Consider the following 17,796-nt stretch of genomic DNA (forward strand, 5'->3'; position numbering starts at 1 on the left):
GCCACCAGCAGGGTGGGCCCCGAGAAGAGAGGGTGTCCAGGCTGAGCAAAGACCCCGGGGCATCTCTAAGGCCTGGGAGGCACGTGGCCGTGTCTGCTGGTGTTTGGTGGTGGCCCACGCCCATGCCGACCTGGGGCTCTGGGCCCCCCTCTCTCTGGGTGGGTGGTCCCACCCTCTGCCATGTGACCCTGCAGGGGAAGCTGCAGCCCAGGTGCCCCTGCCCCCCTGCACCCCCCCGCACCGCCCACAAGCTCTGCCCGCCCCCGCCAGCCTGAAGCAGGAGGGGACCTCAAGAACCACGCGCTGACGGGAGCAACGATGCAGGAAACAGACACAGGAGGTGCCTGAGGCTCGGGGAGCAGGCGCCGCCCCGGAGGGAGGGACCCGTGGTGACTGACTGAGGCTGGCGGCTTTGGTGCCCCCGCCCGGGGGGATGGCCTCCTGGGTGGGGGCTGCTGCGCACCCCGAGGGGTCCCGTACGGGAGACGGCAGAGGGGTCTGCCTTGAGCCGGACCCTTCCACAGACAGTCGGCGCCTGGACCTGGCCTCCAGGATGGCCTGGCACCCTCGCCTGTCTGGAACCCATCCCTCGCCTTCCCCAGGCCTCAGGGGTCCGGCCCTCCTGCCCTCCCGCCTGTCCTGGGGGCCAGGGCCCTTCCCCAGCCCCAGGGGGCCAGTGGATGCAACCCCGGGTCAGGTGCCTCCGTGGGAAGCAGGCCCCCCACAGGGCCCCCCCAAGTGCCCGGAGCCCCACACACGTGTGTCCCCCCATCCTGGTCTACCTGGGCTCAGCACTCGGCCTACCCCACACTCACCAATGTCAGGATGCAGGGCTCGCCCCACTGCCTGAGGGCCCCTCTCCTGCCCCTGAGAGCCCCTTCCCTTCCCTTCCCGCCCCCTCTCTGCTCCCGAGCCCCCACCCTCGGGTGCTCCTGTGAGGGGCCCCAGGGCTTCCGCAGCCCCCGCTGCTGCCCTAGTTGGAGCAGGGCTGTGAATGCACAGGTCCGGGCAGGAGGGACAGGAGCACGGGGGCTGCAGAGGCAGACCGGACGGCCTGGGGCTCCTTCTGGTGGGTGTGCATCCTCGGGAGCAGGGCTAGGGGGTGCTCTGGCCAGAGCAGGGCCCACCCACCGCAGCTCCCACACCCATGGGCACCCTGCGCCAGTGCTGACGGGCACCCAGCAGGTGCGTGCTGGGTGGGTGCTCCTGCTCCGTCTGATGGGCGGTACCGGCTGCGACAGGGGGACCCTTCGAGGCAGCGAGTGCTCCCCAGCCAGGCTGCGCAGGGTGCACACTCTGGGGAGAGGCACCGGGTGCCAGGGCTCTGTTCTCAGGGTGCAGACCCCCCACACCACCCGAGGCCTGCACGGCCCTGCCGGACAACTGCGTTCAGACGGTGCGAGGACACGAGGGCCAGACGCCCGCGTCCTGACACGGCGCCTCCGTGGGGCCTGCATGGGCCCCGGCCGGGATGGACAGAACAGGACCCGGGTCCCCGCAGACCTGCACCACGGTCCACGGCAGCCACCGGGCCGGCAGCCCCACACCCCACCAGGCCACAGACCCCGTGCGTGTCCAGACGGCTGTGAGGCGGAGCCAAGTGCCCACCCATGGGCCCCGTGGGGAAGCCATGCAAACCGCTGGCCGCAGGGACCCGTCCTGCTGAGGACAGAGCCAGGAGCCCCTCTCTGGCCGTGGGCGCACGCGGCCTGGACCGAGAGACGGCCGCCCTTCCGCTCGGGGCGCCGCCGTCTGCCCCGGGCAAACCCCGGCCCCAGCACCGGCCCCGGCATGGGAAGGAACGAGACGGACTCGCTAGCTGCGTGTGCGAGATCCAGGGACGCGCCGACCGGCCAGCAGAGGTGCTCAGGGTGCCGGCACAGCACAGCTCGGTGACGCCTCTGGTGGCCTGGGGGGGGGGGGGGGGGGGGCGGTGACTGCAGTGCACCTGCCCTGTGGGTCCTGCCCCCTCGCCTGGCCGGGGCGGAACGGGAGCACCCCCGGCTCTGGGCCTGCCCTCCCCGGGAGTGCGGCAGGCAGGGCGGCGGGGTCTCCTCCTCGGGAGGTGCCGTGTGCAGGCCGTACCCACTGCTCAGGAGGGGCCTCGGGGCCTGGCGTGGGGACCCCAGGACGAGGGGCGCTGGGGTCTGGTGGCGGCGGCAAACCGCAGACACCAAGTGCACCCTCCCGGTGCCCTGGCGGCCAAACGGCAGCGCCGACGGCACCCACGTGTGTGGGGAGAGGATTCGTCACGGCCCGGGGGCTCAGCCAGCTGCTGTCACCGAGACGGCACGCCCAGCTGGACTGCAGGGTGGCTCCTGGCAAAGGCCCAACCCCAAAGTCCCAAGCTGGGGGTCGGGGGCACCTCCAAGATTGTCACAGAGCAAGACCCAAGGCCCCAAGGGTCAGCCCAGGGCCTGCCGGATGGGACGAGGCCCTGGGGGCCTCAGGAGGGAGCAGGGCCAGCCCAGGCCACCGGGGGTCCCGCGGGGGCTCAGCTGGGTGCCGGCTGCTCCGAGGGTCAGCCCCGAGCTGAACCCAGCGCAGAGCCAGGACCCCCAGCCGCTCCCACGCAAGCCTGCAGGGTCTGGCCCCAGGCCCCCAAGGCGGAGCGAGGGGCAGCAGCCTGTGCTGGCGGCCTCAGGAAGAGCGGCCGGGGTGGACGGGATGCCGAGGGCGTGCGAGGCTGAGCGGTCCCGCCCCTCAGAGGGGCCCCAAGTCGGGCCCGATGGTCACCCTGGGCCCCTTCGGGGGCACCTGCCCGTCTCCGCTGGGCAGAGTGATTTCGTCTCCCACAGGGGTCCCTGCTGGAGCCCGGCAGGACGCAAGGCCAGTCTCGTGCTGGAGCTGGGGAGGCCCCGGGGCAGGGCCATGGGGTCTTCTGGGGCCCGCGCTGCACGGGGACAGAGGGGCGCTGCCAGGGCTGCGAGGCCTCCAGCAGGACAGAGGGTGAGTCGGGGCACAAGCAAACGCTCACTGACTCGTTTGTGGGTGCTTTCTCGAGGCACGGGACCCGACACCCTGGCCGGGACACCCGGGTGTCTGGGAGCCAGTGTGTGGGGGGGGTGAGGCAGCGAGGGGGATGAGCGTATGGGGGGGGGGCCACACCCGAGCAGGCGGCATGGAGGCTCGTCCTGTGCCAGGACCCTCGTCCCCACCCCCCACGTCCAGGCCCGGAGCCTCTGAGGGGGGCCAGGGCTGCGGCCCCGCCTGTCTGTCCCCTGAGTGGACAAGCCTGGCCCTGGGACAGCCCTGCAGGGGTCCCGGAGGTGCTCTGGACCGGCACCCGGGCAGCCTCAGCCGCACAGAGACCTGGGGGTGGGCTGGGCTCCTGGAGGCCCGGCCCCAGCCACCTTGACGTGCAGTCCCTGGGCCTATCCAGGCGGCTCATTATTTTTTAAAAGAGCTGAAAGCTAAAAATAGCGGCGATGCACAACAACCAGGGTCCTCGCTCCCGAGAAGAGGCTGCTGACGCAGGGGCGGCATCGCCGGCTCCGCCCGCGGGGCCTGCGGGAGGGGGCTGCGCGTGCTGCTCCCTCCCTCGGGGGCCGCCGGCCACGTCCACCAGAGGACGGGTCCCCTCAGCAAGAAGCTGGACGGAGGGTGCTCCTACAGCTGCCCCCACGACGCACCCCCGCTGGGAGCTTCGAGCACACCAGCACCGGGTTCCTGCAGACCTCCCCCCACCCCCATCCCCGGAGGCACCGGGGACTGGGCAGCCCTGAGGCTGCCAGGGGCCTGCCGACCTGGGGGCAGGGGCGGGGCCATGCCCGCCGAGCCCAGTGGCAGAGGGTGCGGCCGCGTCTCCACGCCCGAGAGGCACAGCGCCACGTGGCGGGGAGTCAGGTGAGCCCTGGGCCCCGAGGGCAGACTGACCCGCGGCACCGACCCCCCGGCCTCTGCAGCCACGTTGCGGCCCGCACGCCCGGCGTGGACACCCCTCCGACAGGGCCTCCCACAGGGAGAGCCGCTCTCTGTCCTGAGCTCCCCAAACAGCACGCCCGCGCTCTGAGGTGGGGCCCCGGGGGCGGAGGGCAGGCAGCCAGAGCCAAGTGTCGTCAGAAAATAGTTTACTTATGTACAGGGGCCCCGGGCCGATCACGCCCGGGCCCCGGGGGCTCGCACGGGCTCGGGGAGGGCAGAGGAGCAGCGTGCCCCCCCCCCCCGCCGTGAGGGGATGGCCACGGAGCAGAACAAACCACAGACCGTGACGCCGGGGGGGCGTGAGTCAACACCTTCCTTCGGGAAAGGGAACACGGGGAACCGGAGGCTCTGGAATGCTCTCTTCGCGCCGGGGCGGGGGCGCTGGGCTCTCCGCGGGCAGCGGGCGGCCCCCGGCACGGCCGCCTCGGCCCACGCCGCCTTGGCCCGGAGGAGGTCGGCCCGACGACGTCTGGTCCCAAGTGCGGCTGTGCCGGCGTGGCTCAGAACAGGGGCCGCGCGCCCTGGCTCTCGAACTCGGCCCAGGCGTCGCTCAGCTCCATGAAGACCAGCCGGGCATGCTGCTCGTAGGGCTGCCCCACGGCCTGCGGGCGAGGGCGAGGGCGAAGGTGAGGCGGCCTCACGTCACGCCTGCTCCCGGCCCCCCGCCCCCCGGGGCCCGCCCGGCGCTCACCTTGTCGGGGTGCACCACCAGCACGGCCCGCCGGTACTGCTTCTTCACCTGCTCCGGCGTCACCAGGTCGGCCATGCCCACGGGCGTCCAGCGGCTCTCGCCGCCCCACAGCACGGTGTGCAGCGTGGACAGCAGGGCACGGATGTTCCTCTCTTTGCCCTCGGTCCAGTCCAGGAGCTGCGGGGAGCGGGCGCTGCAGGGCCGGCGTCCTGGCCGCAGCCCCGCCCCCGCACGCTGCGCTGGCCCCACCCGGGCACGGTCCACACCGCGCCCCGGGCCTGCCAGGCACCACCCAGACCGATGCACGCAGGACCTGGTGGCCCTCGTCAGCAGGAACCCTCAAAGGACCCGCCTGCGTGGCCTCGCCCTGCCTGTGCCCGGGCGGCAGGCCCCGCCACTGGGGCCCCGGGGGCCACGGGGGCCTCTGCGCCCTGCAGACAACCTTGCCCTGAGGCGTGCGGGGATGCTGGGCTCGGGGCCAGCCCTGGACGGCAGAGGCCAGCGAGCTGGGTCAGGCAGATGTCCTGCCACCCCCGGGCCTCAAAGGTGACCTCTGACCCGGGTCGTGTGTGGTCAGGTCTCCAGGGACTGAGACGCTTAAAAACAAGAGAAGGCGGCAAAACCCTCCCGTCCGCAGCCTGCCGGGGGCGGGGCTCCGCAGGGACGCCGTGCGGACGGCGGCGGGTGGTCCGCACCCAGCGCAGAACCGGGGGAGACAAGCGCGGCTCCGGGAGCCCTCACACGGGCCCTTCCGAGCGCGAGGCTGTGGGCGGGGTGGCCGGCGCTCAGAGGGGGGGCGAGCTGTGGCCACGGCACTGGGGGGGGGGGGGCCTGCAGTGAGCCCGGGACCCTGGGGCGCCCCGCCCCGCCCCGAGGCCACACCTTCAGCCTGAGGGGGTCTGTGTCCCTCGCCTGGTCCTGCCGCCTCATCTCAGCCATGGTCCTCGGCCCCTTCTTGTCGGCCTTGGAGGAGAAGCCTTGATTGGACAGCAGGTCTTCAAAATCGTTCTCGGACACGCGCGGCTTTTGACCTGGGGAAGGACAAGATCTGCTGAGGCGCCCGGGCCCCATGCTGACCTCCCCTCCGGGGCTGGGGGCAGCTGAGTGCAGGGGAACTCCTGGCGGGGCCCCGGGCACCATGGGCCCAGCGCAGGGCCGCCTGTCGCCTGTGGGACTGGCGGGGCCTGTGCCCCCCAAGGACACCCCCACACCAGGCACAGGTCGGGTCTTCAGCCGCCCGGGCCACGTGGGCCTGGCTGCCTGGACCGCGCCGGCACCCGCAGACACCTGTCTGAACCCCGTCCGTCCCCCCAGACGCAGCCCCTGCAGGGGCAGCTCTGGGCCTCACGGAGCCCCTTTCCCAGGAGGAAACCACACACGGGGGGCGGGGGGGCAGCTCACCAAAGCCGGGGGCACGGATGCCCCGCTCCTCTCGGCCGCCGATCACGCTGAAGTTCGCAGCGTAGTTAGTCCTTGGCTGCGCACAGGTTTTGGGGGACGGCTTGGTCTGGGGGGCCCACGGGGCACCCTGGGCTGGGGGCCGGCTTGCCTGCCAGGAGCTGCCGCCTTTGGGAGGGGGGGCTGCTTTGGGACCGAAGCCCCCAGGAGCGAACCCGCCGGGAGAGCCTGGGGAGACAGACGGGGTCTCAGGGGTGCACAGGCCGGGCGGCGCCCATGCACAGTGGCAGGCGTGGCCCGGTGCCGGGAGGGGCGGCGTCCACATGGCCCCCTGGCTGGGCAGAGTGGGGACTGAGGGGCTGGGGACAGTGGGGGTGGTCACAGGTGACCCTGGGCACTGCCTCCCACACGCTCTCAGAAACACCCGTGACTTTAACACCGACTCACAGGGACCTGCAGAGCCGGAGCCCTGGCTCCGCCCACACGCAGCAGGCAGGCGCCGACCGCCCGACAGACACGCGTGCTGCCGAGAACACGTCCCCACGGGCCTGTCTGTGCGCAGAGGTCCGCACCGGACCCCGGTGGGAACGGGGTGAGCGCCACAGGCCTGGGGAGGCCGGACCACGCCCCCGCGTGGGGCCGTCAGGTGGCGCCGACCTGCTCCTTCCCACTGGGCGACTGGCCGGCGCCGCTGTAGTCCTGCACTGCCAGTCGGCAGCCACAGCCGGCGTCTGTCCGTCCGTCTGTAACTCGGGAGTCTGACTCCTGGCGGTGGGACTCACCACGTGCACCCGGTTTCCGGATGGAGATCCCAGGGGATCCGCCAGGGAGACGAGCAGGCCCCGCAGGGCGGGCAGCGCTGCCCCCTCCTCCCTCGAGTGCGGCTCCCACTGCCTTTCCCGCCCGTGGGGGCCGGGCCATGGCAGGCGTGGGGGAGGGGGTCCGGCCCCCACCTGCCCTCAGGTGAGGTTTTGCGGACACCCGTTGCCAAGCCGGCGAGGTGCCCCCTCGGTCCTGGTCCTGTGTGTCTGCCATCGGCAGGCGCCGAACTCTCTCATGCCTCGTCCGTGCCGGTGCCGGGACCGGCTGGCGCGGGGGGTTCCGCCCACTGCTTTCGGGGCGCTGCGCCAGCCCACGTTCTCGAGACGCCCCGCTGTCCAGGGGTCTCGGCCCCCCGTGGATGGAAGGGCCCTGCTGGCCAGTGTCCACAGGACCCCACCTGAGATTTTGTTCTGACCGCCTGGTGGGTGTGGCACAGGAGCACTCCCAGCTCCGCGGAGTCACCCTCGTGCGAACGGCCCTGCCTCCCCCCGCTGCCGGGAGGAGGTTACGCCTACCTGGAGTGAACCGTTCAAAGGTTTGACGAAAGTCCCGAAGAAACCACCTGGGACTGGAGTCTCCCGTTCGGGAGTTCTGGGGGCAGGTTCACTTCAGTCACAGAGGGCTCGCGCGGCCCTCGCCTGAGTGGGGGTGGCGGCTGGGGAGGGAGAGCCAGCCGGCGCAGCTGCCCGCGCCCCGGCGCCGCCACATCCCCAGCCCGCGCGGCTTCGTCCCCCGGTGACGCCTGCGCCGACCTCGAGACCTCTGTCACCTTCGCTTTTCCAGTTTTCCTTAGCAAGTCTTCGTCAACTGTATCGGCCTTTTCAAAGAACCAGCTTTTTGTTTAATCGACTTTGAGTTTCTTTCGCTTTCCTTTCAGGGATCTTGAGACGTCGCATCTCTTCCAAAGCGCTGCCTGAGGCACACCCCCTCCTCCTGCCACGGCGGGCCCCGCCCGCGTGCTCCCGGGTCTGGGGCTCCCGCCTGCACGCGGCTCGGTGGGCTCGGTGGGCCACCTCCCGACGTCCCGACAGGGCCCGCGCGCCGCTCACAAGGCCAGTCCCCAAGCGTTCGGAGATTCGCCCGTGGCCTCCCGCTACTGCCGCCTGGCTCGGTGCCGTGTGGCACGTGTCCCACCCCGGACACGGCCTCTCCCGGTGGCGGAGGCTCCCCAGGGGCTCGGGGACACGTGTCCCTCGCAGCTGGTGAGCCGGGTGGGGCCTCTAGCCCTCCTCCGGCCCGGTCTCCGTCCAGGCAGCTGCCGCACCATCGGCGGCGAGGGACGCAGAGGCCCCGGGGACGGAGCCTGAGTCTGTCTGCTGCTCCTTCCGGCTCCGCCAGCTTTGTCCCAACCGTCCCTGGGAGGGGGCGGAGGGTCTGGGGCTGCAGGGCAGAGCTCAGGGTGGGCTCCGTGCTGGGACGCGACTCAGATCCTGACAGGCCTCCCCCCGCGGGCCCCAGAGCCCACAGGCCAGGCAGCACCCAGGGGCTCTGGGCGGCCCCACCCCATGCTCCAGGAGCACCCCCGAGAGACTCCGCCACCCCAGCTCCAGGGCACCGCTGGGAACACAGACCAGAGGAGGAGCCCTCTCGGGACGCAGCAGGAGGCAGAAGCGGGGGCCTGGGGCGCAGGCCCAGTGGGCGGACACCGCCCGCTGGACGAGCCTTGCGGGCGGAGGCAGAGAGGCAGGAGGCAGTGGCCGGTGGGGGCAGCGGGGAGCCCTCTGGTGCCGAAGGGGTGTTCGCCCAGCTGCAGGGGCAGCCCCCACGCTCCCCCAGGAGGCGCGTGGCCCGAGGGCCGGGGACGCACCACCCCGAACGCCAGGCGTTCTGTGGACACGCTACCTGCACCCCGAGGTTCCACGCGCCACCCAGCCGCCCAAGGACGGGAGCCGCTCCCGGGCACGGCCCCCAGACAACCCGCGTCCCCGGGCGCTGGGTCAGCCCCAGGAGATCCACGGCCAACAGAGGCAGGTGGGAGGCTGCGCTCCCGAGGCGGCAGGCCCTCCCACCACTCCCCTGAAGGCGGGCCCCATGGCACCGAGGCGCAGGATGTTGGAGGGTCTCGTCCAGGGCAGCCGAGGACGGAGGGGGAGCCCGTCCTCAAGCAGGCCCGGCCCAGTGTGCCCCCCCACTCCGCCCACACGCTACCTTGGAGGCTGGAACTGAGGTCGCCCAGGTCTGCGAACGGGTCCAGGCTCTGAGCCTTGGTCTGGCCGGCTGGGGGGCCCGGTGGGGCCGGCTGGGCTCCAGGACAGAAGGGGCCTGGGGACAGACAGAGGACGTTGGATGAAGGTGAGTGAAGGGAGGCCCCCGCTCTCCAGCCCGACGCCGCAGGCGGCCTCGCTCTGCTCTGCGATGCCTGGGGCACCGCCCCCACCCCCCACCCCAGTGCCGCCCCCACCCCAGTGCACACTGTTGTCCCAGCCCCTCCTGGAAGCGAGGACGCGCCTCCTCGTGCCGAGCCGTCCCTCTGACGGGGCCGGTCTGGGGCCCTCCCCGAGTCCAACACGGAGACGCCGGAGGAGCGCTAGGGTCACCAAGACAGCCCTGTTTCCCGCGTAAACGTGATGACGGGAGATCGCGGGCGAGCCCCCGAGAGACGCCGGGCCGGGCGGGGACAGGAGGACGGGGCCCACACTGTCAGCAGGTGACATTTCCGACAGCCCGGAGCCCCCAGGACACTCATCGACGGGCTGGGTCTTGAGTGTGCCCCCCCCCAATCCGAGGAGACGAGGGCGGGGTGGCGTGGAGGACACTGGGCTGCACCCACACACCTGCACCCCCTGGGGGCGGGCCCCGCACCCGCCGGTACTCCTGGGACTGGGGGCGGGGGGGGGGGGGGCAATGCGTTGGTTGCAGGCGGGGCCGCGCAGTGCGAGGGGCACCCTGCAGGGTCCCACCTTCCGTGGCGGCCGGGGCGGGGGCCGGCGCGTCGGCCCAGGCGGCCCACCCTCCCAGCAGGTCGGGGTGGCTGGCGGAGGCGGTCACCCTGCTGGGCTCCGAGGGCACGTCCCCTGCAAGAGAGCCACACACGGGTGAGCTCCCTGCGGGGGAGGACTCCACCCGTCCCCCTACCCCCGGGGGGGCCTGGGAGGCCGGGGCGCAGCCAGTGCTGACCAGGCTCCCCTTCTGCACAGACCCCCGAGCTGCCCGAGCACAGGAGAGCCCGTCCCCTGTGAGGCCCCGGCAGGGCTGCCCTCGCCCCTCCCCGCAGGCGGCCCCCACACGTGCTCACGGCTGCACACAGCGCCCCTGACACGGCCTCCCGCCCACCCCCAAACAGAGCCCGAGGCGGGGGCACAGGCCCTGTGGCACCCTGCAGGGCGGGCCGTCTGCTCTGCCCGGGGCCCCCACAGCGCCCCGCCCCCCACGCCCCGGGCCCACTCACCCAGCTGCAGGAAGCCGGTGCCGCAGGCCGGGGGCGGGGCGCTGTGCGTGGAGGGGAAAGGCGGGGACGGGGCGGCCAGAGCGTCCGCGTTGAGGAATTCGCCCAAGAGGTCGGGCTTGGGGCAGGGCTGGGCGTCGGGCTCAGCGGGCAGCAGGAGAGGGTCAAACGGGTCGGCTGCGGAGACACCCGAGGAGCAGGGGGCGGTGAGGCCACGCGGGCCCTGGCCTCGGAGCCCCGGGCGGCCCTGGCGGTCAGACGGCCCGGCCGAGGACTTTCTGGGTGATGGCGGCCCATGGTGGGGGGGGGGGGGGGGGGGCAGGCGTGGGGTGGGAGCTCGGGACAGGCAGTGGACCCAGACCGCAGTGTGGCCGCCGCATGCTGGCCGGTCCTGTGCCGCTGACCATGACCGCCCGCCCAGCCCGCGGGGCCGGAGGCCGTGCCAGCGAAACCTACCCCTGGGGCCACACGTACCGGCCGTGGCGGGCTCGCTCGTGGGTGGGGTGGGGCTCGGGAAGAGCAGGGGGGTCTCCCCGCCGAGGAGGTCGCCTGGGTGACTCTCGGGGGCGGCCTCAGGGGTCCCCAGGAGGCAGCTGAGCAGGTCGGCGTTGCTGGGGGGGGCCCCGGCAGCCGGGGCGGGGGGCGCCGGCTCGGAGTGCAGCCCCAGCAGGTCGACGCTGTCCTCCGGCTGCGCGGACTCCTCGGGCGCAGCCGGTGCGTCCGCCTCGAGGGCCTGGTCCCGCCCCCCCGGCCTGGCCTCCTCGGCCGCGTCCCTGCTCTCGGCGGAGAGTGTCGCCGTGTCCTCGTCCGACGGCTCGCTCTCCCCGCCGTCCTCGGCCGGGGCGTGCGGCATCTCCTGGGCGAAGCTGCACTCCGGGCCCGTGTCCACGTGCTTCTCCTCTGGAAAGACAGGGCTGGCTGACGGGCGGGGGTCGCCCGGGGCGGGGGGCCGGGCGACATGCAGGCCCCTGCGCACGCCTGGCCGGGGCGAGGGCCCAGGGCGCGCCCGCAGGCCTACCCTGCCAGTCCAGCGTGCGCAGGAAGTGGCCGCTGTCCGTGCCACTGCTCTGCGGCGACTCGGACTCCGGGGGCTCCGTGTCCGAAGACCCCGTCTCGGCGTCATACTGGGCGGTGGAGCCCGGCTGCCGGGGGAGCTCCGGCTTCCCTGCCGGGAGAGGAGGGCGTCAGGCCCCCACCCCAGGACGCGGCCGTGGCTGCGGCAGCCGTGGCCCTGGTCGGGACCACCGAGGCCCAGTGTGCGGGCGGGCCCCGGCACGTGTATACACGCAGACCCACACGCTTGCACGCACACGTGCACTTTTTGGGGGTGCTGAACTGTCTTCACGTGAGCCGTGCAAAACCACAAAACCGGGACTGGGAAGGAAATTGCCGTGGCCGCACACGGCGTCGCGGGCCCCGCCGGCCGGCACACTGGTCTCGCACTCTCTCGTGCCTGCTCCGAGGGCCGGCCGGCGGGCTGGTGGCCCCTGTGCCCCAGTGGCCCGAAACGAGGCCTCAACCCCTCGGGCCACGCATGAGACAGATGCGCACCCACAAGTGGGCCCCTGCAGACCCGGCCCGAGGCTCCGACCTGACCTGCAGCCCCCCGGGCCGGAGCCCCGAGACCCCTCACTGCGGGCTCCCACGCACAGCCCGACCCCGGAGGACTTCCAGGCGCCGAGGTGGGACGGGTCCTCACCAAACTTGGAGAGAATGTCCTGCTGCTCCTCGCGGCTGGAGAAGAGGATCTTGGGGTTCAGCCCCCTCATGCCCGAGCTCTCCCAGGGCGGGGCCTCGCGGCTGGGCCGGTCCCGGGGCTCCACCTCCACGTCCAGGCTCACCTGGAACAGGTCCGGGTACTTCTCCTGAATGTCGCAGGCGTCCAGGTCGTACCTGCAGTGCGAGGCCAGGCCCCATCAGGAAGGAGCGGGACGTGCTCACGGCCACCCCGACACCCCGAGCGGGGTGGGGTGCGCTCCAGCACAGGCGGAGGCCACAGGGACGGTCGGGTGCCCGCCCCCCCCCCCCCGCCCACACAGGCCACTGCGGGCACAGGGGCTGGGCGTCGGGCACGCACCCCCCTCCCAGCAGCACCGGGCCCGTCTCCCCCTCCGGCACTGGGTTCAGGCCGGGCTGGCCAAAACGTGAAAGGGGTTTGTGTGAAAACGAATCACCATCCCCCCAAGTGCGACCGTGAACAGACGCCTGAGACCCGCCACTGCCTGCGGGACGGCAGCTCTCGATGCCCCTGCCGGGGGGCAAGATGCCAAGGACTCTGGCCGCCAACCAACCACCACAGGTGGGAGGCAGGTGCGTCCTGAGGGGCCTAGCCGGCGGCGGCTTCAGCTGCCACTTCACGGCCTGCCCCGACCCCGGGGTCTGCGCTACGCTGGGAGCGCGGGGCAGCCACCTGCTCCTGAGACGAGGCCGGACCTCGCCCTCACAGGTCGTGTGGGCGAGCCTGCACCTTGCCCGGGCTCACCGGGTCAGGCTCTCCGTGCCACTCGGCCCCTGTGGGAGGGACCCTCCCACGTGGTACAGTGGCCCGGTGGTAGAAAGGTGGCGGCAGGTTCCCGAGGCCCCAGGGGCTGAGGGAGGGGCCCTGCCGCCTGAAACGGACCCACCCTGGGTGCAGGAGGGCCGGTGGGGGTGGTGAGGCCGCAGCAGGCACTCCACCAGACTCAGTGAGCCGGCCCCCACCCAGCGGGCCAGGCCCAGGGGTCTCCCGCCCTCCCTCCTGCAGACACGGATTGGGGGGCAGGCCCCGAGTCTCACACCCCTCTCAGGTGGCGGCCCCTCTGTCCACTCACTCCGGCCCGGCGGCCACCACAGCCTCCTCCCTCCGCAGGTCAGGGGCCCCCGCGGGAAGGCCCTGCGGCTGGGCAGCTCAAGTGGAAGCCAACAGGCGTTGGCCCAGAGACGGCGACGCTGGCAAAGGGGGCGCCCAGCGGCCAGCAAGGGCCAGGGAGCAGGGCGCACGGTGGGCCCGCGGGGAGGGGCGCAGGGCCTCTGGGGGCTCGGCCGGGTCCCACGCTGCCAGCCCCATCCCACCGCGCCCCCTCCCCGGGGGCCCCAAGAGACTGCCCAGGCCCCCGCCCGGCGGGCCAGTGAGGGCACAATGGGGTCTGTGAGTGAGGACGCACCGGGTGGCAGAGGGCCTGGCCCCCAGGCCCGCTGGCCTCCTGACCCACTCAGCCACTGGACCTGACTGCTGACCCGAGTCCCGGCTGCCACCCTTCCCCGCCCGCACCCGGAGCACGTCCCCGTCACAGGGTGCCTCCCCTAGGACAGACTCTGACAGGCCCGTCTGGCCGTGTGTTCCGGCACCCGCATCCACATCCCCTCAGAACTGCCCGCGGGGGGGACCACACACGTCCCCTCGACGTAAGACCCATTGTGTACACCCCCCCCAGCACGCCCACGCCCCTTCCTCCGGCACGCACTTCCTCCCCAGCTCGGGGGCTCCGACCAGACTCGCCTTGGGCCCTGCCACCTGCCCACCCTGAGCCCAGCAGCCCTGCTTCGGCCCGTCCTGCAGCAGCATCATTGCCGTGAGGTCGCGGCTTCCACTGGGAGCATCCGGCCTCGCCCTCCCGACCTCCGACACGCCCACCCTCGCCGGGCCTTCGGACCGGAAGGCTCTCCCGGGCGAGTCAAGGGGCCGCACATCCCGCACCACGTCCTGCACCACGACCCGCACCGTGCCGGCACAGACCTGCCTCGGCCCCGCCCCTTTCTGGTGGCACCAGCGCCCGCCCCAGCCCCTCCCACAGGGCCCCAGACGTACTTGGCAAACTTCACAGTGGTTGCGTTCCGGGGCACGAAGCCCGTGTGGAACTGGACCTGGAACATCTTCATGGACGCCATCTGCACAGAGAGCACGCGGCACACGCTGGGGCCTGGAGCGCGGCACCAGGCCTCCCGCCGGACGCGCTCTGGTAGCCGAGCCCCGAGAGCCCGGCCCACAGCTCCAGCTGCTGGAGACCAGGGACGGCGGGACGGCGCCGGCTCCGGCCAGCGGCTCCTCGGGTCCCAGGGCCCCCCCAGCAGAGGGCAGTGCCGTGGTGTGGGAGAGACCCCGGGTCTTTAGGGGACCCCACGCCCCATGCTCAGCCCCCGCCCCGGGCGCTCACCTTGGCCTGCAGCCGCCCCCCCAGGGTGGACCTCGCATGGTAGATCACGATCAGCACGTCCCCCTGGACGGTGGTGCCCAGCGGGATGACCGCTTTGCCGTCCTCGATCTTGAAATCCCTACGGGGGAGTGAGGAGCGGCCGCGTGAGACCAACGCCAGGCTGCGGGAGGCGCCGCCCACGCGTCCTCCCGAGGGGCCGCGGTCTCGCTCCCCGCCCGCCTATCCCGCTGCTCAGCTGTACTCGAGGATTTGGGGGCGGGGGAGCGCCCGCCCCAGGAAATGACCCCCGAGAAGCTCCTCCTTCGCGTGACGTCACGGCCCGCGTCTCCCTCCGCGTCCCCAGAGGAGCCCGAGTGACACGCCGGGCGGCCCCGGCTCCACGCACCTCATCTTGTCGTACTCCTGGGACGTGGTGGCCACGCGCTCGTCCCCCACGTAGACCTCGCAGAAGGGCCGGCAGCCGCTCCGCTGCTTGTTGAACAGGGGCACGGGCGTCATGGCGACGGCCCGCACCAGCACCGGCTTGCTGTGCGGCGTGATGGGCTCCTCGGCCACCATGTCACACATGTACTCGATGTACCTGCGGGGGCCCGGCAAGGGCACGCACGTCACACGACACTCGGGGCGTGGCCACACGCATGCTGGGCAGCGTGTGTGCCACGTGGCAGGCGCTCCAGCCGGCGCGCGAGATCTTTTTTCCATTGAACGCACGTGTTCGACGCCGCCGCCTGCCCGTGAAGCGCGGTCCCAGCCCCGCCTCCCAACCGTGCGTCTCCACGTTCACCCAGGCCTCCCCGCCTTCCCTCCCCAGTCACAGTCGTCCACCGCCCAGCGCGGCCCGGATGCTCCGCGGAGACCGCCCCCGCCCACTAACCGCCCCCCCACCAGCTGACCGCTGCCCCCCCCACAGCTGACCGCTGCCTCCCCGGCTCTGCAGACCGCGGCGGCCCGGAGCTGGGCTTGCTCCCACCCGCCACACCCCTGCTTTTCCATGGCGGCCGCGGCCAGGCCACCCCCCCCCCCCCACCCCGGCCGTGTTTTCTGCCCGCTCACCCGCGCCTGGCCCCCCCTTCGCGCTGACCCGGGGATCCACTGGGCGTTGGCTGCGCTCTCACTGCCCCCCCCCAACATGTGACGGGCAGGCCCACCACCTGCCGCTGCCCTGCGGTTCCCGATGAGGACATCCCTCCCGCCACCAGCGCGGCCCTGGCCCTGAACAGGCCACACAGCCGGGCTTCCCGCGGGCCGGGGCGGTGTTCTCTGAGCGTCTGGGGTGGGGCGCCGGCATCAGCTCGGGGGGCCTGGCGCCCGCCCCCTGCAGACCTCCCTGAGTTCTCCTGCGGCACACCGCCCAGGGAGGCAGCCTCTGCCCCCTGGCCGGTCCCCCAACCCTGTCTCTGCCCAGGACCCGGCCTCCCCCACCGGGGTCTTCCACCCGCCCCTCGGCTACGGCGCCCCTCCTGCCGGGGGCTCTGGGGCTCCCGCCACCGGTCCTTGGTGAGCCGCACCCTCGGCCCGAGCGACCTGCTCCGCGAGCCCAGCGGCTGCTCCAGGGGCGAGGGCTCCCCCACCTCTGCAGCCTCGCCGCCCCCTGCTGGCCCTGCTCTCTGGCGCCCGGACCCCGTCCTGAGCGTGAAACTGGTCTCGCTGTTTTTTCAGTGGTGACGGTGGGAACAGCGCTCCAAGCCCCCCACGCCCCCAGGGCAGCAGCCTGGAGTCTGGGCGTGGCCCCCCCCCCCCCCCCCCCCCTCGCCGAGCCCTCTTCTTGGCTCTGCCCCGGCTGTGGGCGGCAGCCCGACACAGGACCCCCCCCCCCCCCCCCCCCCGCCGTGTGTGTGGAATTCAGGAGCAAGAGGGGCTTCTGGGCCAGCACGTGAGAAGGCTCACCGGCCCCTCACGGTGCTGGGAGCCTAGCCCGCCCCCCTGCCCTCCGGCATGGGCAGCACGCAGGTCACGGCCTGTGCCGGCTCCCTGGGCAGCCGACGGACAGGACACTGTGCCCCCAGCTCCGGGCCCCACCCCCGGCCCCCGGGGGGCCCCACCCTAGCCACCGTCCATAGGCTGCTCGACCGTCCCGGGCGGAAGGGCGCTGGGAACAGCCCGGCCGGCCTGGACGCTGTCCCCTCATCCCTCATCACCACCCGAACAGAACCCTGTGCGTGCAGACGGCGACCAGAGGTGCCGCCCCCACTGCCCGGGAGAGCCAGCAGCTCCTCACAGGCCTCACGGCCGCGCCTGCCGCCAGCGCTGGTGCCCCGGAGCCGGGCGGAAGCCAGCCTGCAGCCAGGAGGGCTGGGACAGACCGCCTGGCCTGCCTGCTGGGCCAGAGCCCCACCCCACACCGTGCCACCCCCACCCCCTCCCCGCCTCCTGCAGCCCAGGGCTGCCACAGAGGGACCCGGGCACCTTTTGTGGGACGGCCAGATGCCCGGTGGGCAGCGCTTCATGCTGAACATGTACACGGCGGCCTCGGCGGTGCTGAAGAGCCGGCAGAAGCAGAGGAAGGAGCAGACGGCCACGGCCGAGGCGGCTCTCCCGTCCTAGGGCAGAGGGCGCGGCTCACGCAGGGGCCCACCCCCGCCCCCCGGGCGTGGCGAGCTGCGCTGGTCCCCCCGGGAATGCCCCCGAGCGGGTGGGAGCCCCGCCCCCGAAGGGAAAGGGCTCCTTCACAAAAGGCGCAAGAGGGCGCCGTGTGCAACGGCACTGGCTCACGCCCACCGGCACCACGGAAGCCTCCTTGCCGTCACTCCCGGTGAGGCTGGCACACAGGCCTCAGCCTCGCTGGCGGCCAGGGCCAGGGCGGTCCTCAGCCACGGCGAGGGGGGCAGAGCCGGGAGCCACAAGGCCGCGGCCTCGGCCCCGGGCAGTCGGGACGCTGTGGGTGCTGCTGCTGCTCGGGGGCACGGGAGAGCACGGTGCGGGGTGCTGGGCGCTACACTCCGGCCGGGGTGGAGCACTGCAGGGCCCCAGGCCTCGGCCACCACCCCCCCAGGGCCACCACACGTCCACATGCCAGGCCAGCGCCCCCCACCCCTGGTCCTTGGGGAGCGGCAGGGGGCCTGGTGCTCAGCGAGGAGCCCCACGTCACCGCCCGGGACACCCCTATTCACCTCTGCATGGCCCCGGGGCCAAGCCGGGCGGGGACCCCCCCCCCCACGCCGAGCTCCTGGCCTCCGCCGCGTCCCAGCGCTCACCATGCAGTGCAGCACACAGACGTTGCGCTGGTCCTGCCGCAGCCACCAGTGCATGTCGCGGCACACGCTGTACAGACTGCGCAGGCTCGGGGCCCGGCGAGCGGCCCAGCCGTAGGTGGACACCTGCGGGGACAGGGCCGGCTCAGCCCCCGCACCCGCCTGCAGCCGGGTTTGTGCCAGGCGGCTGCACGCACGGCAGTGAACCCCGGGGGCGGGCCCTCCCCACGCCTGGGCCGGCAGGAAGAAGCA

The 17,796-nt window shown here is 73.0% G+C and overlaps 1 protein-coding gene across 3 annotated transcripts in view; it reads right to left on the reverse strand.

Annotated features, from left to right (window-relative positions):
- Window positions 1-4,288: 4,288 nt before the first annotated feature.
- The window catches only part of GAK (cyclin G associated kinase), a 30,761-nt gene continuing 17,253 nt past the window's right edge, over window positions 4,289-17,796 (reverse strand). The window contains exons 14-28 of one of the 3 annotated variants that reach the window (XM_036017828.1): window positions 17,548-17,670; window positions 16,760-16,893; window positions 14,739-14,933; window positions 14,354-14,471; window positions 14,008-14,087; window positions 11,920-12,113; window positions 11,239-11,385; window positions 10,695-11,120; window positions 10,224-10,397; window positions 9,736-9,849; window positions 8,981-9,097; window positions 6,017-6,241; window positions 5,498-5,646; window positions 4,616-4,792; window positions 4,289-4,526 (exon numbers count right to left, since the gene is read on the reverse strand). In XM_036017828.1, coding sequence (XP_035873721.1) covers window positions 4,425-4,526; window positions 4,616-4,792; window positions 5,498-5,646; window positions 6,017-6,241; window positions 8,981-9,097; window positions 9,736-9,849; window positions 10,224-10,397; window positions 10,695-11,120; window positions 11,239-11,385; window positions 11,920-12,113; window positions 14,008-14,087; window positions 14,354-14,471; window positions 14,739-14,933; window positions 16,760-16,893; window positions 17,548-17,670 — 2,475 coding nt within the window. In that variant the 3' untranslated portion in view covers window positions 4,289-4,424. The remainder of the gene's footprint in view (window positions 4,527-4,615; window positions 4,793-5,497; window positions 5,647-6,016; window positions 6,242-8,980; window positions 9,098-9,735; window positions 9,850-10,223; window positions 10,398-10,694; window positions 11,121-11,238; window positions 11,386-11,919; window positions 12,114-14,007; window positions 14,088-14,353; window positions 14,472-14,738; window positions 14,934-16,759; window positions 16,894-17,547; window positions 17,671-17,796) is intronic. The other 2 variants (XM_028503862.2, XM_036017836.1) reach the window with 2 other exon arrangements.

Source organism: Phyllostomus discolor, chromosome 1, assembly GCF_004126475.2.
Source record: "Phyllostomus discolor isolate MPI-MPIP mPhyDis1 chromosome 1, mPhyDis1.pri.v3, whole genome shotgun sequence".
Taxonomy (NCBI): Eukaryota; Metazoa; Chordata; class Mammalia; order Chiroptera; family Phyllostomidae; genus Phyllostomus; species Phyllostomus discolor.